This window comes from Zalophus californianus, chromosome 5 (genome assembly GCF_009762305.2).
Source record: "Zalophus californianus isolate mZalCal1 chromosome 5, mZalCal1.pri.v2, whole genome shotgun sequence".
NCBI lineage: Eukaryota > Metazoa > Chordata > Mammalia > Carnivora > Otariidae > Zalophus > Zalophus californianus.
In genome coordinates, this window is record NC_045599.1 from 49616889 (window position 1) to 49644032 (window position 27144).

Sequence of the window (27144 nt, forward strand, 5' to 3'; positions counted from 1 at the left end):
ACAAGTGCAATGACATGTAATCACCATTACTGTATTACACAAAATAGTCCCAGTGCCCTAAAAATCAACTGTGCTTCACCCATTCATTCCTCCCTCCACATAAAGATACAAAGATCCTAGCCATTTGCATTTTATGTTTTGCTGTTGGAAGCACTCAGTCTTTTAATTTTTATAATTCAGTGAGGTAAATCTGAAACTGTTCATCCTTTCCTGCAAATGATAAAATTGAGGCATGGGAAGGAATGATGGAGAGGTTAGAAAGGATAAAGGTGAAGGGTGAGTTTTAAGAATATTCTGTCAACATTAAAAGGAGTGGGCACAGGAATAGATCTAGTATTCTACAAAAATGAAATACATATGTCTTTCTGTAGGTGATTTAAAAGAGGAAGAATAAATAAATATAAAGTTGACTTTAATATGGATAAGAAGGTAATAGCTGGAGAAAGTACCTGATTTCATTCATAAAGAATGAAACATTTACTTTTTATCGTATTATGATGGTTAAATGCAGTAAAGTTTGTAGCCTTCCAAATCCCCCCTGAGGACAACAGTAACTTTCCAGTCTTCCCCTGATCTTTTAGTTCATTTAAAAAATGATCACTTCCTTTACAATGGTATGTTTCTTTTTCCAAACTATTTTCTTTGAATTATAGAGAAACGGGACAGAATACTTTAGGTTTTGATTTCTGTTGCATTTTTTCAGGTAATTGATACATATCCAGTATTTTAGGTAATATATTGCATTCTATTATAAGGAACTTAAAGATTTTCCCTGTCACCTGAAAAATTTAAAGAAAAATAAATCCTCTCAGTTCAAGTCCTTTTTCATTTGTATTGAAACCACTGATCTGTTCTATTGAAGATATTTGGATGGTAAATCATTCAGTTCCTGTCCAAAGGAACAATCACAGCCATGGTTTTTCTTTTAAAAGACGCTAGAGAATTTTCTCCGTCTCTCTCTCCACCCCTCTCAGTGTAACTACGTTTGGGTCAAGAGCATATTTGCAGCCCATGGATACACGCCAGTATTTGTACTGCCTAAAACCCAAGAAGGAGTTTGCAGAAAAAGCAGGCATCATTAAAGGAGTAACAGTAATTGGAAAATTGGATATAGTGTGGAAAACAAATCTAGGTGAAAGGGGAAGATTACAGACCAGCCAACTTCAGCGAATGGTGAGTCTAGAAAAAACGGAGGGGGTTTTGGTGTTTGGGGGGCAGATAGTTAGAACAGCTTAAATTTTCCTAGGTGCATCACCAAAAATCAGCACTATAAAAGGCATTAATATTATCCATAAATAAGAGAAACAAGACTAATAATTTTACTGATCTCTAGGTAGAAACTTGGTATTGAGATGAATGAAAAATGTTCAAATGTTAATTTATCCATAATACATGGATTGTTACTCTGCCAAATTAAGTTACTGCTCACCAATTTTTCCCTCCTGTGGTATCTCATGCTCACTGTTCATCTGACTTCCACTACGTTAAAGGTTTTTTTTGCAAGGTCCTGATACTACATTCACCAACTCAGTTCATACTTTTTTAAAGACTTTGGGAATCTGAGTTGTCTGAGATTCAGAAAGTGAGTCCTATTAAAGTTATCTTATAAGCGTTACTTGAATATTTTTACCTAATTTCTGCTCTTAAAGTAGGGATGGCTACAGTCCTTTCTCTTGTGCTAGTGAGAGTATGCTACAGAATCTTCCCTTTATACTCAATATTAAATATTGTGATACATTCGTTAAAAATTACTCTTCTTTAACTATTTCAGGTAATAAGTGGGGGGAAGAAAGATTATCACTGAGCCTATTTTAAAATATAGCCGTTAGCTATCATCTTGCCATGGATATTCCAAGCTTTGATGTTTCTATGGTCTCTTGTGTATGAACATGTTTGTTTATTTTCCTGGATCTTTTCAAAGCAATCTTACTCTATGTGTTTAGGCAGTAACCTTATCTTTTTAGAGTTATGTATATATAAGCTATAGGATCTTTCAAAAGCATCCCTTTAAGATCAGACCTATTGAAATTTCTTTACTATTTTACCTATTGATCCTTGCTGAACATGGAATAATCATCGCAAACACAGCCAGGGTCCATAGTGTTGTTCCACAGGCAATAGCAGCAAAAGAAATTAGAACGGAGAACAATAGAATGACTGGGAAGTATTTTCTCCAAACATCAGCTTGGAGACACGCCAGCTGTTGAGGAGTGATTGTGCTAGTGGGGTACCTTTATTAAAGTGGAAAGGTTTTATAATAGATGTATGTTAACTCTGTTGCTTTTTCTCTTAGGCTCCAGGTTATGGAGATGTTAGATTGTCTTTGGAGGCAATCCCAGATACCGTAAACCTAGAAGAACCTTTTCATATTACCTGTAAAATAACAAACTGCAGGTAACGGCGGTGTTTGTGGATGGGTGTCCTTTCCTCCTCGCCTACGTCACAGAGAATTAACGTCTTTTGAGGATGCTGTCTTAAGTCTCCTCTTGATGTAAACCTCCTCTTATGTTGGTGTTGAATACTGTGAAGTCCTTCATCTGGTAGCTGTATACATTACATTTTTTGAGGTCCTACTTTGTTGGGCATTTTCTTTATTTATTTCATTCATGCATCGTACCCTGGGAGGTAGGTACTAGCTATTCACATTTTATGCAAGAGAAAATCCAACTTAGAGGTGATGTGACTTACTCAGGCTGAGAGAGCTAGAAAAGATGGGGCCAGAATTTGAAACCAGGTCTATTTGGCTTCAGAGTCCATGCTGTTTCCATTGTTTACACTTCCTCACACTTCAGATTACTAAAGCATGAACAAGTTACATTTTTATGGAATAATTATAGATTTAATGTAATTAGATTTTTCTGAATTATACTTATACCTGAACTGTATCTTTAGCATTAAGAAAGTAAAAATTGGTTATGAACTTAATACGAGGGCTCAATCAATCATAGATTGGAAAATAGGGCCTTGATAACAGAGTATAATCTAGCTGTTGGACGCAAAGAGCACGGGGCTTTGAAGCCAGAAAAGCCGAGGATCAAATCCCAGTCCTATCACTTGTAGTAAAACTCCTATTATTACTTGTTGGGGCATTTTGAAATTATTGCAGTGATGAATCCCATCCCATGTAATCTGAATATATAATCTTTTAAAATTCCATTTCCACTCCAACTTTATGATACAGGAAATATTTATCCTTCAGAATTACAAAAATACCTTCCTCCCTCTGAAGCTAGCGACCCTCGCATGCAGCTATCATTCCTTTCTCTGTCCTAGCAAATTTTTATATACTTTTTTAGTGACATTCATAGATTGCTATATAGTCTCTCCCGCACTAGATTATGCATTATTCAGCAAAAGGGATCATGTCTTACCTACCATTGGAAAAGCATTGCCTGCCACATCATGGAAGTTCACTAAACAGCAACATGCACAGGGTGAAGACCCTGTGTGTATAGGTGTGCTTTGCTTAAATTTTTTGAGGTATAGCAAATCAATTAATGGCCAAAATAAGGAGCCAACTAGGAGGAAAAAGAGCTAAAAACAATTGAAAGTTGCCAGAAATGGTGGTAGAGCAGATAATTTACTTTGAGCCTTGGTTATTTAAAAAAAAAAGTGTATACTGTCATTGAAAGTGTTTTTTTTTTAACATGTTTAAGCCACACTGATGATATCACTTAAAAGCAGAAGCAGTCCTATCATGTGACCAGTGAACAAACCTGAATAACATTTACCTAGAAATCTTGTCATTTTCTGTGTTATCTGCATGGTAAAGGAACATAGGTTAAATAGTAGAAAGACTCAGTTTATCTTTTTCTTTCCTGTAGAGTACCTAACAGAAATAGGAAACAGAACAACGAGATTAGACACAGATGTCTGGAAGTCTCCCAGAGAAATGGCAGAGCTGTTAACAGATCAGCACCAGGGAGCCAGGATTCAATAATAGAACCAGAAGGCTTATATCCAGTCAGGCAGATCAATCTCAGCACCACTTTAAACCCTAGAAGATGCCATCTCTTTTTATTTCCCTGATTCTACCTTAAGTGAAATAAAAATGACATTACAGCTTTCTATTTCTGATTCTGCTTTTTATTCTCCTGGATACCCTGAAAACAAATTCACTGCCACTAGTGGAAGAAATACCAAGTACCGCTGTGTGAAAGGAACAAGATTTATTCCTGTCTTTCTGATTCCTCCAGCAGTGAAAGGACTATGGATCTGGTTTTGGAAATGTGCAATACCAATTCTATCCACTGGTGCGGCATTTCAGGAAGACAGCTTGGGAAGCTGCATCCTAGTTCCTCCCTCTGCCTTGCCCTCACTCTGCTGTCCTCAGTACAGGGACTGCAGGTGCGCGCTCTTTTCAGTCATTTCGGTATCTGGGGACTATTAACCCATGGGCATTGACTCTCTACATTTTCTCTGGTAATTACCAATGAATGAAAATTCATGCCTCTGTCTTTCTCTCAATAGAGTGTCTCCGGCTTAAGACTAACAGACACGTTCTTAAAGAGAACATATGAATATGATGACATCGCACAGGTCTGTGTGGTATCTTCGGCCATTAAAGTGGAGAGCTGAAGAAGATTTCCAATGTTATGCTTTTCATTGAATTTCACAGAACTTTTTGTATTTTTGTCACCTTTGTGAAATGATCAAGTCTACAACAAAAATAAGTACCTATTATTTAAATTTCTTTTCTGCCAAAGTTAAAATATTAAATACTTGTGTTGAAAAGAACCATCTACAGATTTTATCTCGTGAGTTACATTCTGAATGGACATTTGTACATTTTCTACACTCAGCCTATTCCATTTTTAGATAACCATTGGACTTTGTTCTCCAAAAGCTCTGTATTTGAGGCTGTTTGTCCCTAGCAAGTATCTGGAATGGGAGGTTAGCAAACATTTTATGTAAAGGGCCAGATACTAAATATTTGTCTTTGCAGGAAATGTGGTTTCTGTTGAAAATACTCAACTCTGCTGTCATAGTGGGTCAGCAGCCAGGAGGCAAAAAGAGCAGGCAGTATTTACAGAAACAGGCAACTGGCCAGATTTGGCCTGTAGGCCATCATTTGCTGACCTTGGTCTAAAAGATACAGTTGTTTAAAACTTTCGACTCTTATACTTTATTTAAGTTTCCAATTAACCCCAGTTTTTTTCCTAACTCCTCAGTCAGCAGAAAAAGCTTAAGACAAAGGGAGTAGGGCTCATGTAACCTTATATTGCTAACACAGTATGAGTTCTCCTCAGTTTTCAGTTATTCTGTTTGTATGTACCTATGTTTGTAGTTACATATTAACCTACATGGTCTAAATTTCAGTTACTAACAGCAGATCAGAATTGGTTTAATTTCTTGGATTGTTGATTACTCTGTTAACTTTTAACTAAGAATCCTGATAATTTTCTAATTCTAAGCCAAAAAGTCCTGGTTTGTTTTTTTTTTCCACATTGAAAAATAAGCTCCTTATTTTCATAAGGCATGTTTAAAGGATTTCCACCTCTGCTATTTGATTTTGAACTCTACATCATGTATTAATACTATAAGACTGTCTCTGTATGTAATCACAGTGATTTACTTATTCCAGGAACAAAAGAGTAAGAAAGTTAAGATTGTAAACAAGTTTGCAACATGAATATATAAGTTTCAATATTTTGTAAGGAAACCAAAAGCTTATGCTGTTAAATAAAAGCTTATTTTGGTAAGTTGAAATTCAAGGATGTAAATATAATTGCTTAAATGTTAGAGTGCATTAAGTCAAATATAAAAATTGGTTTTTCTTAAATGCATAATTATTTATTGCCATGACAAATTATTTGGTCCAGAGTAAAGCTATATTCAAAATGAGATTTGCCCCTTAAGTTGCACTAATAATGAAATATCTGTGCAAAATAAAGTGCAAGCAGTATAAAGCTGAAGTCTGTGTTTCTTCCAGAATGAGTAAGGATGATTGAATGATAAGACTTTATATCCACTGCACTGTGTATTTCGATTGTTTTTTTAAGCATCTTGTCATGCCTGAACCTTCTGTTTCATTGTTCCAGATTTTAAAAGTAACATAATGGTCACTTGGAATCTGCTATATAATTTGATTTAATTAGAGTCTCTTTTTATGATACATATTGCCCATTCTTTAAGTAAAGGTTAGATAATGTCATCTTAGGATCTGTTTAAGCCATATTAGAAAAATTAGATAAACAGTTTGGCACATTAAATGAAAATGTCATTTGCATAAAAGGGACTTTTTAAGTTTTCCATAGCATCATGACAGCCACAGCTATTACAATGAAGTGTGGTTAACAGAAGCCAATCATTCCTAAGTAGAATGTATATAAAGATTTACTTTCATGTCCTCTTGTTCAGGACAAGCCAGCATAGTATTTGGGGCATCCCTTAAATTTTAAGAGTAGCTAGCACAATCCAACTGCACAAAACTTCCTTGAAATAATTTGCAGTGATTCCAAAGTGATGAAGGTATACGTAGATTGAATTTGTTATAGGTGGTATATCAACCAAGAAACAAACTAGAAAGTTGAAATGGAAGGAATATACCAGCTCTTCATGTAAAAAGAATGGCTTACCCCAACTATAGATATTAGCAAATCAAGACATTGTTTTAAAGTGTTTTTTCTTATAATGCCTTTGTCTGACTTTGGTATCAGAGTAAATAACTAAATAAAATGAGTTGGAAAGTGTTTCCTCTTCTTCTGTTTTCTGAAAGAGATAGTGTAGAATTGATATTATTTCTCCTGTCAATGTTTGGTAGAATTTACCATTGAAATCATCTGGGCCCGTAGCTTGCTCTTCTGGAGGATATCTGTTTCTTCACTGAGCTTTGGTAATTTTTATCTTACAGGGAATTAATGTTTCATGTAAGTTGTGCAATATATGGACCTAGAGTTGGTCATTATATTTTCTGATTATCCCTTTAAAGTCCGGAAGGCTGTGGTGATACCCCTTTCACGTCTGGTACTGTTGATTTGTATTTTCTTTATTTTCCTAGTCAGTTACCTAGAGGCTTACTAATTTTATTGATCTAAAAGCATTTTAATGCACTCGAGATAGTTCTGCTAGAAACTTTTTCTTACCACTGGATAAGAGTAGCTTTTTTTTTTTTTTAATTAAGCAAGCTCTATGCCCAGCGTGGAGCCTGAACTCATGAACTCATGACCCTGAGATCAAGAGTCACATGCTCTACCTACTGAGCCAGACAGGTGCCCCAAGAGTAGCTAATTTTTTAATTGTGGATCACCTTTTACTTTTTTTTTTCCAGAACAGTCCTACCTTTCATGTGAATAGTTAGTACCTCATTCTGTGTAACACTTGAACACTAGAACCTGAATTTAACTTTATAAAAAATTAAGTTGGCTTAGATAGAATATAGGAGATTTCATTCAGAGGGCCTAAAATTTTAAGTCCTGCTCTTCTCTGGCCAGAACTATAGATTTATATGGGTCTTCCTTGTAGCGTGAACACAGGCAGTCATGTATTTGCTGTTCTGAGGAGAAGTCTAAGAACTTAACTGTTAAAACTGTTAACTTAACTGTTCCTCTAAATTAGAGTCCTTGGACCTACATCAGAACCACCTGGTATGCTATTTAAAATGGTGATTCCCAGGCCTTACTCCAGGACCCATTAAAACTGCATTTTTAATGAATTCTTACAGTGAAATTACAGAACCACTGTTCTAATCTCACAAGGGAAAGAAAGGAAAAGTTGGTTTTTAAACTTACACATACCAGGTCTTCTGAGGACAATAGTTATAGTAAAGCCCTCATCATGAGCATTACTAACTTAATTTTGTATTACTTTTTCAGTTGTCTCTCACAACACTTGTGAAATTGTGTGTTCACCCAACTTTACCAATTCTGTAATTAACAAAAGAAACTCCAGTTAGAATGGTCTTTCCATCGCTGTAGTTAAAGCCATGCCATTAATACTTAATGCCACATTTCTTCATTAACTACTATGAGTTCTGATTTCAGTGAAATATTTTAAGTCCCCTGTTATGTTTACATTGCATCAAATTAAGATTAAGCATAAAAGCAACATGCCAAGCCAAATTACAGCAAAGGTCTACATGAACAAGCAATGTTAGTGATAGAAGCTTTTCGTAATCCATCAGATAATTAGTGAGTTTTTAAAAAATCAGTATTTATATGCACATAATTAAATGCCACTTAGAAAATCCTTAACTTGAGGGTCAAACCACTGGCTTATTTAAATGTAAATATATTTGAGAGTTTCCATGGTAAGGTCACCACTGGAGAAATTGTGTACATTAAATTGAATAGTTATACAAAGGACCTAAAGAACCATTAAGGATTTCTAAATGTATTTTATTATGTTCTTAGAGTAATTGGCCATGCTAATGTTATCAAGACCAAAATGCAGGCAAGATGAATTAAGAACTATGCAGAAAACCTGAACATCCTACCTTCACTCTCTGTACATTCACAGCATCTATTTTCCTTTTCAAAAAACAACCCCTGCACCAAATTCTGCTTCCCACCAGCTCTCAGTATTCCCTGTTACCCATCAGAACAAGCAGCATTAAAGATAGTACTGGCCCTGTGATCTATATTCAGTCCTGAGAGCACTTTCCAAATGAAATCTAGACAATAAATTTCTTCTCTCCAGACACGCTGTTCAGTGGCCAGGATATTTCTCCTAAACCAGCATGAGAAACCTTTCCTCTTCATCATCTCCATCTTTCAAAGAAGTTTGCTTAAGGGAATCTGGAGCTGGAGAGCTCACCAATAAACAGCCTTACTGTTCAATAAATATACTCTGCTATTAGGTCTAATATACAAATATGACGATGAAGATTTGAAAATGGAACCCTGTCCAGTACTACACTGGCACTCCACAGGGCTACTGATCATTTGTTTACAAAGGAGTCATGTTATGTTCAAGTCTTTATGATAAACCTATCATCTAGACAGATTGATTCTTTAGGTGTCTTTGTTTTGGCCACTATCTACAGCAAACACTCAAGAGCCATAATCATTTGTGCTCTGGGCCAGGGTTCCTGGTCAAGTCACGAATGTTCTTCAGTACTGCTGCTGAATGATCTGCTCCGGATGTGATTTCTAAGTTGCTCTATAAGTTCAGGATTCTGTTGCTGTATCTGCTGAGCAAACTGTTGTCCCCTATAGTAAAGAGGCAAAGTGGTATGAATTAGGGAACTTGTAGTCATATCATACCCATGCAAAGAGAACTGCAGAGGATGTGGGTATTACTCAAAGGGAAATTTTTCTACAAAAACAGATCTTAGACTCTGGATTTTAGTATCTTCCAGTTACAAATAACCTCCATATAGCACTACTACAGTGCAGTGTTCTTCATAAGAAACAAAACAACCCCACGCTAAAAAGTGACTTCCTGAAATCAGGGTGAAATCCACCCCCTCTAGGGCTTAACCACAAATAAACAAAGGGCTGAATAGTACATGCTTTCGTTGTAGGTGCTCAAATACAATGCAAGGAATTTTTCTTGTCATCAGGTATGATAGGTGCCACACCCATTCTCATCACCTATATGTCACCTGACATAACTGATTTTTACAAAGGCAAAGAATCTTAATACAAATTCCTCCGTGTGTAGTCTTCAACTGCAAGTGTTACATATCACTATAATCATGCCATGTAAAGATCACTGTAAAAATGCAATCTTGTAAGCGGGGTTACATAGTTGCGATCACAAAAAGCAAACGGTCCTTGTGTCTTCATATAAAATTTCCAATGGCAACATGACACACAGATTCAAAAGTCAATTCAAAAAGCAGAGTATCTTAAGCAACTTGGGTAGAAGTGAAGGTAGTGTGCTCAAGTAATGAGAAGATCAAGGAGTTCCTTTGGTGATGACATGCACTGAAAAAGTTCAAATAAAATAGTTTCCTAAATTGTAGGGACATTAATATATGGAATACATGATTTTTAAATATATGAGTCTACCTAAATTAATACATACTTTAAGCATATATTTGACTTTCATCTACATCCTTGAGTAGCTATTCAAATCTGCCAAAAAACTTTTTCATGGGTACAGATCTTCTGAATTCCTGCCCTTCAGTCTGAAAATTCCATGTTATGAATTTCTTTAGATTCAGTAACTAATGAGGCCACTGATACTAAGAGTCAAAAAAAATTTTTAAAAGAAAGCCCTGGTCACTTCAGAGACAAACTGTAAAACATAAACTTTTTTACTATTTCTATCTTAACACTTACGCTTGGATGAGGCTAGACAGGTCAGTTAGTCCCCCAACTCCAGCAGCAGGTCCCCCAATAGCATTTGTCATCATTCCTGACATTCTAGAATAGGCAAGAAATACATCACTGAGATAGGCATATATTCCTAACAAGTAGGACACTGGCTAAGGAGAAGTCAGTTAAATATACCCGCGCTGTGTAGGAAGGCCAAATGTGAATGGCTCTAAGTTCTAATTGGCTGGCATTCATCTACCATTTACCACTTATCATGTGGAGCCGATGTGCTCAAATTAGGAGCCTGGCAGATGGGAGGGGAAAATATACTTACAGCTGCTGAACTTGAGGATTCTGCATTAAACTTGCTGCCTGGAATTTAAAAATGGCATCTCCCATTAAAGGCAGTCAATATTTTAAGAGGCTTTAACAAAGATTTAAAAAAAAAAAACAGGAATGAAAGCTAAACCACACATGTTCTAACATTCTTTAGAGTTTTAGTGTACTGTTTTTGAGAGAGAGAGCACTTGTGCATGAAACGGGGGTTGTGGGAGGGGACAAGAATCCCACACAGGCTTTGCACCCTATGCAGGGCTCTATCTCATGACCCTGAGCTCATGACCGGGGCCAAAACCAAGAGTTGGACGCTCAACCGACTGAGCCACCCAGGCGTCCCTAGTTTTAGTGTACTTTTAAACAAAGTGAATGAATGTAAAAAAAGAGGAAGTACTAAGAAAAATGGCATTGAAAATACGTTGCAAATGGGACGCCTGGGTGACTCAGTTGGTTAAGCGTCTGCCTTTGGCTCAGGTAACTTGTAAAACTTTCTATTTTGAAAGCATATCAATTTTTTTTTTTTGGCCTCAAATGTTCTTGTAAAATTTAAATCTTTGAGGACAGTAATTTCGATTTACTGACCCTAAATGAGGTGTTGGAAAAAGCCATCACTCGCTTCATTGCCATAAAGAGAACTGTTTGACTTACTTGCAAGCAATTCAGTAACTTTCCTCAAGTCTTGGTTAGGATTGGTGCCTCTGCACCAACACACAAGTACTATGGGTCTTTACACAGAAAAAGCAGGATTTATGAGCTATAAATATAAAGCCTTTTGTTTCACAATCCTTTTAATCTGATTCTGCAAAAGCAGTTCATCCTCTTCTAGATTCTAGGACCTAGAAGAAATACAGAGCAGATTCTAGGGCTTTTCTGGTCACCTTTAAGTAAGCAGTCCTCTGGCTGCTTTCTTTTTTTTTTTTTAATTTATTTATTTGAGAAAGTGAGAGGATGAGTGGAGGGGCAGAGGGAGAGGGAGAAGCAGACTCCCCTCTGAGCAGGGAGCCCGATGTGGGGCTCAATCCCAGGACCCTGGCATCATGACCTGAGCTGAAGGCCACTGCTCAACCAACTGAGTGACCCAGGTGGCCCCCACTAGTCGCTTTAAGTTAGAAAATGACCTCCGGTTCAGTACTGCACGTCTTGCTCACTGTAATAACCAAATACCTAAAACTTCATTTACAGGCAAAGCGTTTCCCCTCCCTGGCCTGGGCCTACTTCACATGGGCCAGTTGCACTGGAAGAGAGAGGCACAACGGCCCGCTCTTTTTCACCACAGTGCTTCTACGCCTCTCCCCCCAGCTCGCTAGGCAAGAGTCCTGGTCCTCGAGGAAGCCAGAGAGTCAGGGCTACAGGAAAGTTATTTGATGACTGGTCCTATCTCAGTGGTTTTGCATTGGTGCTCTTTGGTTGTGCAGATTGTTTACTCGGGATCTCTCTTGGGGCTCTTTCTAAGGACCTTCAGAAACTTCTCCCACCCCTGCCCCTCTGGACATTTCTCATCTATCCTCTGAGAAGGATAATTTACTCTCTACATGGACACTGTGACTTTCCCTTTAGTCCCAAGTCCTTTGCAGTCCTCCTCTAGAGACTCTGTCCTGTCACCTTCAGGAGGCCTTTCCGGGCAGATTGCACTGGACTATCTTATGAGCAAGTGTGCTCACCCTGGTCCACCAAAAACACCCCTCCACTCCAATGGCATCAGTACAGTTACTTGCTAAACCACACAGGCTCCTTTAGCCAGCAGGTCAGACACCAGCCTACTGGGGGCCATCTGGAAAGCTCTCAGGAGTGGGCCAGAAAAGCCCTTTCTCTGGAGGCTTGAGAGGAGGACAGGCCCCCTTCACTCCCTCACACATGGAAAAAGGCTCTGTAACTCCAATAGCTTTCTCCAAAAATCCTCTTACTGCCTATCAACCTCTTTTTTACAAGTCACACAGTATGTTTTTAACTGCCACCTTTTGCAACACTTCACTTTGGTACATAGCATCTTGAGGGCTAAGACAAATCTGAAACTAGAAGAAATCCATTTTCACATCCTACTACAATAGCATAACCTGAGGCCTGGAAATGGGTAGCAATGCTAAAAATGTCACAAAACCTACAAAGAGCCATATAAATGCTGGCATGTACATAAGAAGACCAACTTAAATGTGATGGGCTCAATCCTGAGACTTGAGAAGAGTTACTGAATTATTTGCAAATCAAATAATTATCTCTCTGATAATAAAAGCAAGTAGTAGCTTTCCCAACACCTCAGTTAGAGTGAGTGATTCAAAAATTAACCACTGTCTACAAAGATCTCAACTACCAATTGTAAACTGCCAATTGCTACAAACCTACTAATTGTTTAAAAGACTTCTTTATCTCACTGAGAATGAGCCATCTGTGCATTTCAATTCAATGATTCCGTGGATGCATGACACATTTTTTTAAAGAACCAAAGATGAATTCAAGGGGTACTGCTGCCTTCCAAGGGCATGGCATGTGGTAGAACGAATCATTCTCAACCAGAAATAATCACTCAAGGAGCTTTATATGCCCAGGTAACATCCCAATCCACTAAATCAGAGTTTCCACAAACTGGACCAGAGTATGTGCATTTTCAAAAAGATCCATGGGTCATTTTGTTGTTTTTGCAGGATGGAATACATACATCTGAGGATTATACTAAAAGTTCAAATAAACTCTTAGGATAGAAAGGAAGCAGACCATGAGAGGAGAGCTTAGGGTACCACGACAGTCAAACTACTCAGACTTGAATTATTAGAGATCTTCCTAGGGCTGCTTTCATGGAAAAGAGTTGTTTTTGACCTTTTGTAGATATGCAGACCCCTTTGCCACTTGGATGAAAAATATGGTTCTCTCCATAGAAAAGTGCATATGTGCACATGTATAAAAAATTTTTTATACATTTTCAGGGAATCCATGGGCTTCCTAAAGTCTCTCCATGGCTTTCTCACAAAGAGGTACATAGGCAGGTTAAAAACCTGAGCCAGAGTGCTGTATCCCCACTCCACCATCACCACCACCACAAAAGCTTTCGTATTTGTTTCTAGAAGTTTGGGAACCATAAAGCTCTATGGAAAACAGAGCCAGCAGAGCAGAAAAGGAAATATACTCACCATACTAATGAAGGCTGGATTATTTATTAAGCTAGCCATGTCAAAGCTCAATCCAGTTCCTGTCTGTAAAACAATTATATCTGAGAATTAGTCCAACCACTATAATTTGATCTTAATAAATTGAGGATGACAGAAAATATTTCCCTCATCTGTCATTAATAACTTACAGGACTGGATACCTCTCTTAACTTCTGTTCTGCTATTTTCAGATTCGACTTATAAGAATCATTTTCAGGGTCAAGATCTAATGCCTTTTGGTAACTTGTAACTGCTTCTTCAAATTTATTTATGGCAGTGAGGGCCAGTCTGAAAAGAATAAAATATAGGAGTGTAAGATATATGATTGAAAAACATCAGGACATCACCAACAGTCAAACGTCTGTCTTGGTAATCAATTCGAATACAGACTACGCTTACTTGATTCACTGTACTATGTGATTCAGAGGAATATCACTAGAATTCCTTCTAATTCCAAGATTCTGTAAGTCTGGACTCTCTCCATTCTGCTTGCTGACAAGCTTAGCTGTCCTACAAGTCATGAATTTAATGCTTAGAAATGAAACTTACCTACTCTTCCAATTTTAAGCCTAGTATGTGAAGTAATTGCCTTATGAATGATAAAGCTCCACAAAGATGTGAGCTGACCAACAACCTGTGGCCATTATAACTCATGATGCTAAAACCATTTTAGGGACTCTGAATTAGATGTGTGCTTCCTAATGTCCCATTTTCTTCCTTCTTCCTAACAAAGACACTGAGCCACAATAAATATCAATTTGCCATTAAAAAAATAAAAAACAAAAACAGGCAATGGGGAATCAGTGGACTACTCATGAAGAAGACATCTTAGCTGTGAAGTAGATAAAATTAGCATCTTTACAACTCAACACATTTTTATCCGAGGCACAGATCAAAGAGTTTGTTATTAAATTTTGTTTTCCTCTTCCTAGTTAGAATTGATTTATCAGAAAATTACTTCAGAACTATACACTAATGGTATATACGGATAGATAGTATTGAGGTTTATTTATAGTATAGAGTTGTTTTTAACAAATTACTCCACTTCTTTCTTGGATGACTTACCTCCCAGGCTTCTGATCAAGACAGAATACAGTGTCTAATCACAGAAAAATTCTCAAAACCTGATTTGTTTTCTTCCAGTCAATGAAAGATACTTTTTCAGAGTCCTCAATGAATCAACAGTCAATAAATACTTATTAAAACCCTATTGCGTACCAGATGCTATTTCGTAGTTCACAATGAGAAAGATAAAGTCCTTGAGTTTAAGAAAATTCCATCCTAACTGGAAAGATAAGTAATAAACACACAAATAAAATCATAATATTAAAGAGAGGGGGAGCTCCTCAAAGGCAGCCACAACGAAATGATGTGAGTGATGAGTAGAAAGCAGTCACAGGAAAGTCAAAGGAGGAGCATTCTAAACAGAAGACACGGTAAACATAATGGCCCTGAGAACAATGTGTTTGGTGTACTTCAGGAATGGGACAAAAGCTGATGAGGAGGGAGCACAGAAAATAAAGTGTGGAAAGATGATGTCAGGGAATAATCAGATGCCAGATCATGTAAGACCATGGTTTGGAGTCTGGATTTTATTCTCGTCACAATGGAGTGACAGATCTGATTTATGCTTTAGAACATTCACTCTGGGGGGTGCCTGGGTGGCTGTCGGTTAAGCCTCTGACTCGTGACCTTGGCTCAGGTCATGATCTCAGGGTTGTGCGATTGAGCCCTATGTTAGGCTGCGTGCTGGGTGTGGAGCTTAAGATTCTCTCTCCCTCTGCCCCTTCACCCTTCTCCTCTCTCTCTCTCTCCCCATCTCTTTTTTTTTTAAGATTTTATTTATTTGAGAGAGAGAGAGAAACAGCATGAGAGGGGAGAGGGTCAGAGGGAGAAGCAGGCTCCCCGCTGAGCCAGGAACCTGATGTGGGACTCGATCCCAGGAGTCCAGGATCATGACCTGAGCCGAAGGCAGTCGCTTAACCAACTGAGCCACCCAGGCACCCTCTCCCCATCTCTTAAAAAAAAAAATAGAAGAAAAGAACATTCTGGCTTTTCTGCAGATGATCAAGATGGGTATGGGTAAAATGGTGGCGGGGGGACCAGTTATGAAGCTACCGCAGTAGCCTACATAAGAGATAGTAATTTGGACTAGGGTTAGAAACGAGATAGCATTCAATGCTTGCAGTAGCCTACGTAAGAGATAGTAATTTGGACTAGGGTTAGAAACGAGATAGCATTCAATGCTTGCAGTAGCCTACGTAAGAGATAGTAATTTGGACTAGGGTTAGAAAAGAGATAGCATTCAATGCTTGAGTTCAAGATACATGGAAACCAGAAACGACAGGACTTGCTGAGAGATTACTTGTGTCAGGCACAATAAGACTGAAGGATGACTCCTAGGCTTTTGACGTTTTGGCACTGGTAGGTGAATGATGGTACCATTTACTGAGCTGGGAAAGATTTAAGAAGGGAACAAAAGTTCTTTTGGGGGCATGTTAAGCTTTAAATGCCTATCAAACATCTAAGTGGAGATGAAAAGTGGTTGAATATATGAGTACGGAGTTCAGACATATAACCTAAGAGCTGCATCATCATATACAGTTGAGACTCATTAACAACAGTAGTTATATTCTATAAAGTCACCACAAACAATAAATTAGCAAATAATGAACAACTGCTCCTAGAGGAAATATAGGGTTGGGCTCCTGTGAGTTTTTGGTCACAACATTTTCATCAACAGATCAAAACCTAACCTTACTTTATGTGTGTTTCTTTTTAAAGAAACATTATTTAATATATACTAATGATTCATTAGTGCTGAACTAACAGCCAACAGCACTAACTCATGTCTGATAAAAAATGATCTATATTTTCTTCATAAGGCACATAGTAGCCTTCTTGCGATTAGGAACACTAGACAACACTTCAGCCTACATTTGGGGGCCACTGTAAACAGCGAAATCAACCACAAAAGGCATGAAAATGCAAAAAAAAACAAAAACAAAAACAAAAACAGCTCCAGAAAGACTGTGAAAACAACGCTCATTTACAGCATGAGAACTAAAACAAAAAGGCAGAGCATCATCTTACCAGACCTCTGCTGAGAACTGGCATGACAGGTGACTCAAATTTTTCACCCTTCTGTGAAAGACCACAAAAGCACAGTGATTACTGATTTGGAGGTTACAAGAAAACTTCAGCATGTAGGCAAATCCTATATACAGAATCCATGAATAATGAGTACTGACTGTAGATGGAATTTAAAAGCATGGGACAGGATGGAATCAGAAGAAAGAACAGAAAAATGGCAGCAGCAGAGGAGAGAGCCCTGAAGTCCGCCGTTATTTAGAGGCGGTACAGAAGGAAGAACCAGCAAGGGAGACTGGGAAAGAGCAACCAGTGAAACAGAAGGAGAACCAGGAAGTGTGATGTCACAGAAGTGGAGAGAATGAAGTATATCAAAAATCAGTTAATCGTGCCAGGGCGCCTGGGTGACTCAGTTGGAAGAGCATGTGACTCGATCTCGGGGTCGTGAGTTTGGGCCCCACATTGGGTAGAGAAATTACTTAAATAAACTTTAAAAGAAAAAAAAAAGTTAATCATGCCAGATACTAAAACATGGGGTAGGGTAAGGACAGAGACATGAACACTGGCCCTGGGAAAATATGGACAACCGGGGACTGAACGGCGCTGTCAACAGAGTGACAGAGATGAAAGCCCTATCAGAGCGAGCGGAGAGCAAATGAGACATGAGGGAGATGAGACGGCAAACACAGGCAGCGATGGCAGCGATTCAGAGAAAGAAGAGCTGGGAAGTGGCCTCTCTGGGAAAAGGACAGCTCCAATGGGTGATTTTCTATGACCTTTCCACATGGAGTCATTGTCACTGATGGAAGTAGGAAGTCTGGTGTTGCAGAAGATAAGGAGAGGATTCCAAGCATAAAGTCCTGGGGAAGGTACAAAGGGATGAGATATAAGGCATGAGTGAAGGCAAGTCTTAGAAAAGAACCCTTCCATTTGAACAGGAACAAAAGGCAGTCTGTGAGGATACAAATGCAGGTGGATTGGTTAATTGAGAAGCAGGAAGAGGAGTTACTTTTCTTCTAAATGCATCTATTTTCTCAATTAAGTGCAAGGCAAACATGAGCTGAGAGTCACCATGGAGCGTGTGGTGGAAATTTGAAGAGAGAAGAGAACGTGGGAAGAAAGTGGTAAGGTGAATATAGAAGGAAGTATAGTAGGATTGTCCACCAAAATACTGAGTGCCCATTTGAGATCTGTGGCCTTGAACATGAAACGGTTGTATGATTTTCTCCAACAACCAACCATTCATCATACAACTGGTCACCTCTATCCCAAGTCAAAGAAGTTACAGTCATTTCCTCTCTCAATGGTATATTGATCTTCCTTGCAATATTTAAGCAGGAAATTGGAAACCAAACCATTAAGAACAGCAAATCTGATACTCCCTAGTACTTCTTTGAACATTTTGCCAGAACTTACCCCATTCTCCCATATGCCTTGCTGTATTTTGAATCAATTGCTATTGCTTTCTCACAATCCTTTATTGCATCTGTGTAGTGACCTAATTTACTCTGAGCGGCAGCCCTAAGAGAAAGAGAAGAGATTTTTATTATAGGTAGCCCTCAAGGCACTAATTTAGATTGTCATAAAACTACATTTTCCTTGTCCCAATTTGTGTATCACTGCCAGTAAATATCTAAATCAAACTAAGATAGTTCTATAATCAAACAAAAAGGTAATTCAAAAGTAAATCTCAGAGAAAATATGCAGGCTGCCTTTCACCGTTTGCTTTGCTAGAGAAAAGACAAATAAGTGAAGCATACCAGTGATCTACCTACTTATTGCTTTTCTAATTTGCCCAAACAGAAAAATGAAGGCACCAGGACATGTGGGATTACTAAGGAAGTGTGCAGAGTGATGGCTACCCAGTGTTATGCTGTAAAATGGTCACTTTACTAGTAGGGTTAAGATCATTATCGGGCAAGTCTAAGATCAAAATTTAACCTAAATCTGGCTGCAAATGAAGGATGGCAATGCATTCCATCCACTTAGCACAGAATCTCAGAGCGATTAAATACTGTTGAATCCTTTCCAGTTACTTCTTTTGTTTATTTTGTTTTTTTTATGTTAATCACCATACATACATCATTAGTGTTTGATGTAGTGTTCCATGATTCATTGTTTGTGCATAACACCCAGTGCTCCGTTCATTACGTGCCCTCCTTAATACCCATCACGAGGCTAACCCATCCCCCCACCCCCTCCCCTCTAGGACCCTCAGTTTGTTTCTCAGAGTCCATAGTCTCTCATAGTTCGTTTCCCCCTCCGATTTCCCCCCCCCCTCCAGTTACTTCTAATGGAACTCTCCTGGAATAACTTGATTCCAGGGTGTGATGGTATAATGAAGCTACTTCCTACTCCTCCACACAATCCTGATAGTAGATAGCCCTCTGTTTCCCTGCTGTCACACTCACTTCAACCCTCAGGGCCATTCTAAACAAGCAAAATGACTGTCCTACATGCAAGCTTCTTCAAACTAAAACATTCCACCATTTCTCCTGCCCTCCATGCCACTCCCACTACTGCTCCATTCACTCTTCCCCAGACTAAATATTTCTACTTATTCATTCAACTAATACATCTATTGAGGTCTAGCTAATACACAGATACTTTTCTAGGCATAGAGCAGTAATCAGAATAATATTCCTGGCCTCAACAGTGCTTAGGTTCCTGGGAGGGGTGGGAGGTAGCTGGCAGGCTATAAAGGAAAGGTGGTGTGGTCAGTCCAGTTTTCTGTCAATTTTTCTTCATAGAGCATGACTGAGACTCTCTTTCCAAATTAAGATTATAAAATATTTTAAAAAAATAAACATACAGTCTCCTTTCTTTCAGTGAAAAAAAATTTAGTGTCAAAGTCCAGAATTCAACAAACCTCATTTGGTAGTTCATATGAAAAAGAGGCATGGGTTTATTTGAACATTCAACACACACTAACCAGCATGAGAAGGATGGCCATTAAAAATGACCATTAAAAGAAGAGATATAGAACGTATCACTTCCAAATAGTTAGAAAGAAAAAAAATGAACTAAAAATAACTCAATACCATAGAAGGCAAAAAATAAAAAATAAAAATAAAGAGCAGGGAAGGGGGAAGGGAGAGGCAGCCAAATAATATCATAGCAGAAAACCAATTCAAACATAAAAGCAACTACAAAGTAACGTAGATAAAAATCAGTTTCTCAAATTGTATGCATACCACCTAAAACATAATCACACACAGGTTAAAGGCTAGAAAAAGATAATCAGGCCAACCGGAAACAAAAAAGCTGATGTAGGAACACAAATATAAAACACGAAGCAAAAAGCACTGTTGAGGATAAAGAGAATCATTATTACCGACCATCCTGTCTTGTTTAATTTTATGGAAAACATTTACATGGCTCAGAAATCAAACTTATATGAAAAGTCTCACTCTCATAGATGATGGGTGGGCATGGGGTAGATGGGACAAAAATGGGAATAAGACTTCAAAAAGGATGAAAAAGCAAACCTTCAAAGTGAGTAAAAGAGAAACAAATGATGCTAACTGTAGATCAAAAAGAATTCAAGTAACTTGCAAGTAGTATTCTGAGTATACATCTTTAATGAGACGGATTCTAAGGAGAAAAGAAATTGTGAAATTTACTTAGTAGGCTGGCTAGTGGCATAATATTGGTATTATACTATCAGCTGAAGAATACTGAAGGGTAGCCCTAATGAGTAAACATACTGGTGGTGTTGGAAAGCAGGGTTTTCACTCTGGAAGAAAAGAAATCCACATAAAATGGGGGAAGGTGACAATGGAATACAAATTGAAGGTATCTGTATAAACCGATGATTTTTCAAAAATTATATTTCCTAGCTCTGTTCACTGAAGAAGCAATAACACTTCAGTAGCAATGATCATGTCTTGCGACCAGAACTTGGTTCCTAAATACTATTCTCCAATAACAGGAATAGGGGCTACTTGTAGAAACAGCTGAGCTCAAGGTCTAGGGCAAAGTACGTGCAGGACAATTGTGGAATACCTTGCTTTCTCAGGAAGCAAGAAAATGTTCAAAACAAAGTTATATAAAAGGACACACAGCAAGTTTAAAGGGGCTCGCACTAGCCAAATATGGGATAAATTTAAGTGCCAAAAATAATAATTTTGGCAATTTCTTATAACACATCGAATAGTGATTTTAAAAATTCATTAGTCCATAATGATACTCAAAAAAGTTGGGGTAGGGGAAAGGAGGAGGAAAGTGGAAAGGGGGGGAGTGGAAAGAAAGCTCTTCTTTACAGAAATATGTGAGAAAATAAATGTAAAAGAAATGATAAAATTAGAAAATCACCATTTTGTAACCATCAGTGTTTTAATGATTCAAGGAAAGATCATGAACGTATGGTAAAACATTGAGTAAAAGATTGCTGGGGAATGGGATATTCACACGATCTGACCCTAAAGACAATTTTTAATTATAAAAGGAATAACAGAGATGATGGTCACCACCCTAAGATATCAAACTTAGAATCACCACTAATGGACACTTTGAAATTATGTGCCTCCTATTTTAATGCAATACATGGTACACATAATTATTTATGTGGGCTTAATACCACACTTCAACCTAAAATTAATCATGAGGAAACAATCACACAAGTCCAGATTATGGCACATGCTATAAAATCACTGGTTGGAACTCTTCAAAAATGTCTATGTCATAAAAAAATAAATAAAAAACCAGTAACATTTTCTAGATTAAGAGACAAAAGTAACATCTCAAAATGCAACACACAAACATTGATTGGCTCCTGGATCAAAGACATAAGCTACAGAAAGTATTCTAGGGACAAATGAAAAAATGTCAATGCTAATTTTCCTACATGTGAATGGTATAATTATGCAGAGTATATTCTCATTCTTAGGAGATATAACTGAAGGATTTAGGACCAGCAAGAAAATTTTATACACCCACTTCACAAAACCCCCACAGAGAGAAAGAAAAAGAGGAAGTAAACATGGCAAAATGTTAGCTATTTTTGACTCTAAGGTAAGCATATATAGATGTTCATGTATTACTCTTTCAGTAAGTTGAAAGAGGTTTTAAATAGTTTTAAATTTATTTTCCTAAATATTTATTATATAACAAATTTACGATATTATTTATAATACGTATTTATGTGTGTGTGTATATATATATATATATAAAACATGCTGACATATAACTGCTTCACTATTAGAAGTCTTTCAAGTAGAGGCAATTCTCCCTCCTAAAATTCACGGTATCAGTTCAACTCAAACTTTTGTTGAAAACTATAATATGCTAAACCCTGAAATCCAAACCAAATACACAGAGATGAAGAGGATACATCTCTGCCCTCCAATCTTTCACTATCTACTAGAGAAAAACAGATGTAAATAAATAATAGTGTGATAAGTGCAACAATGGAGTCAAAAGAAGTATCAACAAAGTATCAAAGGAAGAGGCAACATGAGAAAAGTATAGTTAACCCTGTGCAGAGCTAAGAGAACTTTCTGTGATAAATAAGTTCTTCATCTGTGTTATCCAGTACAGTAGCCCCTTGCCCACATGTGACGAAAGAGCCCTTGAAATATGCTAGGGCAACTGAGGAACTGAATTTTTTATTTTATTAAGTTTAACTTACATTTGACCAGCCACATGTGGCTAGGGGCTACCATCCTAGACAGCACCACTCCACAGGGCATGGTAGGGAAGGGCGCAAGAGTATGGACAAGAGCTTGGGAAGAGAAAAAATTAAGAAAATTTTTCCAAAAGTAACACCTAGCAGGGTCCTGAACGATGGCTGGCAGTTGACCAGTTAAATAAGGTATGAAACATTCTAGGCAGAGCACATAAAATCATGGAGAGATGTCTCAACATGGTACTCTTAAGAAGTCAGCAAATACCACAGAGATGAAAAGTACAGTACAAGGGAATATAGCCAATAATAATGTTATTATATGGTGACGGTCACCATACTTATCAGAGTGAGCATTCAGTAATGTACAGAATTGTTGATCAATATGTTGCCCACCTGAAGCTAATATAATATTGTATGTTAATTATACTTCAATAAAAATTTAAAAATAAAATAAAGAAGACATTAAAAAAAGAAGTCAGCAAATTTCACATTCTATGTGCATAAAGTAGAAAGAAGAATGGAGTAGGAAGAAGAGTGAAAATAATAAAATTTTAAAAAGTAAAATGACAGGACACCTGGGTGGCTCAGTTGGTTTAAGCGTCTGCCTTTTGGCTCAGGTCATGATCCCGGGGTCCTGGAATAGAGCCACACAATGGGATCCCCGCTCGGCGGAGAACCTGCTTCTCCCTCTCTCTCTGCCCCTCCCCCCACTCGTGTTCTCTCTCTCACTCAAATAAATAAATAAATAATCTATTTTTAAAAAAGGAAAAAAATGAATGGCTAATAAAAACAGCCAAATATTTTTTAAATGCCTAGATTATAAAAGATCTTATGCTGAGGAGTTTAAATATGATCATATAGGTACTTGGGTCTAGCAAGAAGAAAGCAAAAATTAAATGATTAAATTCACATTTTAAAAAGACCCTTTCGTCAGAAGACTGGAGCAGGGAGTGCAAGTAGACACTGGAAGCCAAATGAAGTTACTATAGCACTAGTTTAGCAAAATTTAAGAATCTGGACTAAGGGAGTAGTGACGGAAATGGAGGAGGGAACAAATGAGCTGTCGGGAGGTATACGGAAAAGGTAAACTGAGCAGAAGACACCCTGATCTCTCACTTCAGATACTGATAACGAGACAGAGAATAAGGCAGGGAGAATTAGACCCAGGAAGAAGAGTGGGCAGAAGGGAAGAAGATGACTATTTCAATCCTGATAGCTTTAGCTTTAAAAAAAAAAAAAAAAAGATTTTATTTATTTATTTATTTGACAGAGAGAGCACAAGCAGGGGAAGAGGAAGAGGGAGAAGCAGGCTCCCCGCTGAGCTGGGGAGCCCGATGCGGGGCTCGATCCCAGGACTCTGGGATCCTGACCTGAGCCGAAGGCAGATGCTTAACTGACTGAGCCACCCAGGCACCCAATAGTTTTAGCTCTAGATCACAAACTGCAAGCTAGGATCTTTCAAAAGAGGACAAGCACCTGAACCTCTAAGGCCAGGAAAGGGAAGAGAATTTGGACTATATTCAAATCTTCTGTGAGATGAAGCCAAACATGCCAGTGTCTGAACTGAGTATCAATGTGGCCTGCTCTCTCTGCCCCTGCTGTCTGGTTATCAGGGCATAACTAATGAAATTCCAACAGAACAATACAGCCAGAGTCACCATGTTTTCAGACACCTTCGCCTACTTTACCCTGTTAGAGCAAGAGCATGAATATAACCTGTGTTCTAGTTTTATAGAAAACGAGGCAGGAAAAAAAAATCACAGGTAACTTAATCTCCCATACCGTAGGTCATGCATAAATAAGTTACAGCAAAAATTTATTTCTACAACTAGGAATTACACTGTTTTTAAAAGAAACAAATATTGAAAGCCTAGAACTATCCTAGGTAATTTATATAATTATCACTCCTCACAACTACCCTATCACAGGGTTAGTATTATCTCTATCTTACAAGATAGGAAACTGAAGCTCAAAAAGGTTAAGCGGCTGCCCAAGACCACAGAGCTAGTACATGGCTGACCTGGGATTCAACTCCAAATTCAACGAACCAAGTTCAAATCCAAGTGAGCCTAACGACTACATGCTGCTTATGGAGGTGAAGGAAAACAAAGTGAAGAACAGCACGGTCTCTGTTCCAATCTTTCTCAGAGCTCACACTGTCACTAGCATTCCTAATTGTGCCTTTTAAACTAGGTTCTCCAACTTAAACGCCTTCCCCTACCCCTATCCTCCACCTAAGTTCTACCTGTCCATCAAATCTAGCTCCATCTCCAATTCCCCATCACCTGAGAGGCCTCTGGATAAATTCTCTCAATCATGCTCTCTCTCCTGTACACCTTTAATTCCATTTATTGTCTCAGTCATTCAACCATCCATCCATCCCAGAAACATATGACAGTTATGGGTAAAGTAATGTACTCAGCAATGAGGTTGTACAAAAGAAATATGAGTACAGTTTAGGGATAGAAGACATAGAAATTTAGCTAGCTTAATATAAAATATCATTTGATATCATAAAGCACTTTAAATGTTTTAGATCTATACTCAATCATTTGTTGTTTTATGTCTACAAGTGTTAAAGCGAGTGTCGTCGCTTCAACATCACTGGAAATTTCTTATAATTCTTCTATAGTCCTCCAGGCATCCAACAAAAACTGGCTGAAGTCCTGGGAGGAACAGTGCTAGGTACTATAAGAGATACAAAAAGATACAAGATCCAATCTCTGCCCTTCACCTGAAGAAATAAAATAAGTGTGCAAATAAAATAAGGCACAACATATGATAAACTGACATAAATGTTATATATCATGGTCAGTGAGTAGAGAAAAAAAAGCAAAAATAAAAAATAGGTTTGCAAGGAAGGACTCAGGTTTTCCTGGTACCTAAGCTGAGCCTAAAGCATCCTTAGGATCCTAAAAGCTAAAACAGAAGATAAATACTAGAAAAGAAAGGTTTACGATTAAGAAATGTGCCAACTGATTATTTTCTAACATATAAGAAAGTCACTTCTATAAAAAGAAAACTACAGTTCATGCTAGCAAGTTTAATATATGAACAATATTTTGATTAGGAATAAAACTGTGAAAATGAATATCAAAAGGAATATTTAGATCTGCTATTCCAGGCTTCCAATTCTTGGCAGCCGGCTGGCTAATAAAAATGCAAGGGGTAGTTGGCAAGACTATATAGGCTATTGAGATATTTACAACTACTAGGGTCTAAAAAAATTTTTTTAACTTTTTTTCAATATTTGTATTAAATATACAAAAAAAGTGTTCTAATTATTTAATATGAAATTTCTTGCTCTATTACTGAACTCAGGAAAAAAAGATACTATTTAAATGGAAAAGATAAGCATGATTATTGATTTCAACTTAAAGACAGCTAAATGAAAAGCAAGCACAGGTATTGCCAAGAATCTCTTTCAGTCCAGTAGTAGTCAACATAAGACTATTCATGAACCCTAATCTCATTTGAAATAAATGATTTATTTAGGCTCCAATTTATCATATTCATAGTTAAAAGTGTACGGCTTACTGTGGTCTTTACCAGCAATTTTCTGATAACATCTATATCTGGTCATAACATTTAGTGACATTATTCAATGTTTTTGTTTCAGATATTTCACATGCTAAATTAAAACATATATATCCATCTGGGGACAGAGAATAAAAAACACAGCTTGCAGAATTCATTTTCCACAAATTATTTGGATTTTTCTGGGCTAGATTATTAGCACACATTAATAAAGGGATTTTTTGGTAAAGGAAATGTAGATTTCTAGTATGTACAACTAACTTCCTTATGGATCCAACTCTTCCACAAATAACAACTATAATTTCTGGACAAAATGCAAAACAAACAAAAAAAACCAAAAGCACCCAGGTGACCATAAATAGGAAAACGGCTCGGCAAACTGTGGTACACGCAAACAGCAGAGTATGACTGAGCAATTAAAAACAAGAACCACTGAGACAAGAAACAACATGGTGAATCTCGAAACCATTAACGTAAGCAAAAAGAGTCTCACACAAAAAAGTACATATGGTATGATTCCTTTTATGTGGAACTCTCAAAGAAACAAATCTAATCTATAGTAGGGAAATAAAGCAAAACAGTGGTTGCCTCTGGTGTTTTAGGCAACTGACTCTGAAGGGGCACGTAGAATTTTCCGTAGTTTGATAGGGGGTTTTGAGTTACACAAGTGTATGCATTTGTCAAAACTCAAGCAAAGTACAGTTAAGATTTGCGTACGTTATGACCTATAAATTTTCCCTCAAAAGAAAAAAATGCAAAATATTGAACTCTATTTATGACATGCATGATAAAGTATTTAGGGGGACAGTGTACTGATGGCTGCAATTTACCTTGAAATGCATCAAAAATAAGACAGACTAATGAACAGAGGGGTACAAACAGATGAATAAACATGTGACATAGCAAATATACTAAAATATTAAAGGCAAAATCTTGGTGTGGATGGATATAAGAATATTTACTGTAAACTCCTTTCAAGTTCAAAATTTTTCATAAAAATGTAAGAGGCCCTCCCCCCCAAAAAAGAAGATAAATGGCACTAGATTAATTCAGAACAACTCCTGTCTGACTAACATCATTTCCTTTCTTATTTTAACAGGCTTACTACCAGACTGGTAAATCGAGAAACACAACTGACAACATATTTGGACCTCAATAAATTTGGATCTCTCTTTATATTCTGATCAAAGCAAAAAAACCCAGATTGTATAAA

General features: G+C 37.5%; 2 protein-coding genes across 6 annotated transcripts in view; one reads left to right on the plus strand and one right to left on the minus strand.

Annotated features, from left to right (window-relative positions):
- TRAPPC13 (trafficking protein particle complex 13) overlaps positions 1-5556 on the plus strand; it is a 38521-nt gene extending 32965 nt beyond the window's left edge. For 2 of the 5 annotated variants that reach the window (XM_027604632.1, XM_027604634.1), the window contains 4 exons: positions 975-1173; positions 2294-2394; positions 4197-4347; positions 4471-5556. In XM_027604632.1, the coding sequence (XP_027460433.1) occupies positions 975-1173; positions 2294-2394; positions 4197-4347; positions 4471-4578 (559 nt within the window). In that variant the 3' untranslated portion in view covers positions 4579-5556. Of the gene's footprint in view, positions 1-974; positions 1174-2293; positions 2395-3824; positions 4348-4470 lie in introns of those variants that run through there. The other 3 variants (XM_027604633.1, XM_027604635.1, XM_027604636.2) reach the window with 2 other exon arrangements.
- The window catches only part of SGTB (small glutamine rich tetratricopeptide repeat containing beta), a 46281-nt gene continuing 24238 nt past the window's right edge, over positions 5102-27144 (minus strand). The window contains 6 exon segments of the mRNA XM_027604637.2: positions 5102-9149; positions 10227-10310; positions 10537-10574; positions 13661-13723; positions 13828-13966; positions 18185-18289. Coding sequence (XP_027460438.2) covers positions 9038-9149; positions 10227-10310; positions 10537-10574; positions 13661-13723; positions 13828-13966; positions 18185-18289 — 541 coding nt within the window. The 3' untranslated portion in view covers positions 5102-9037.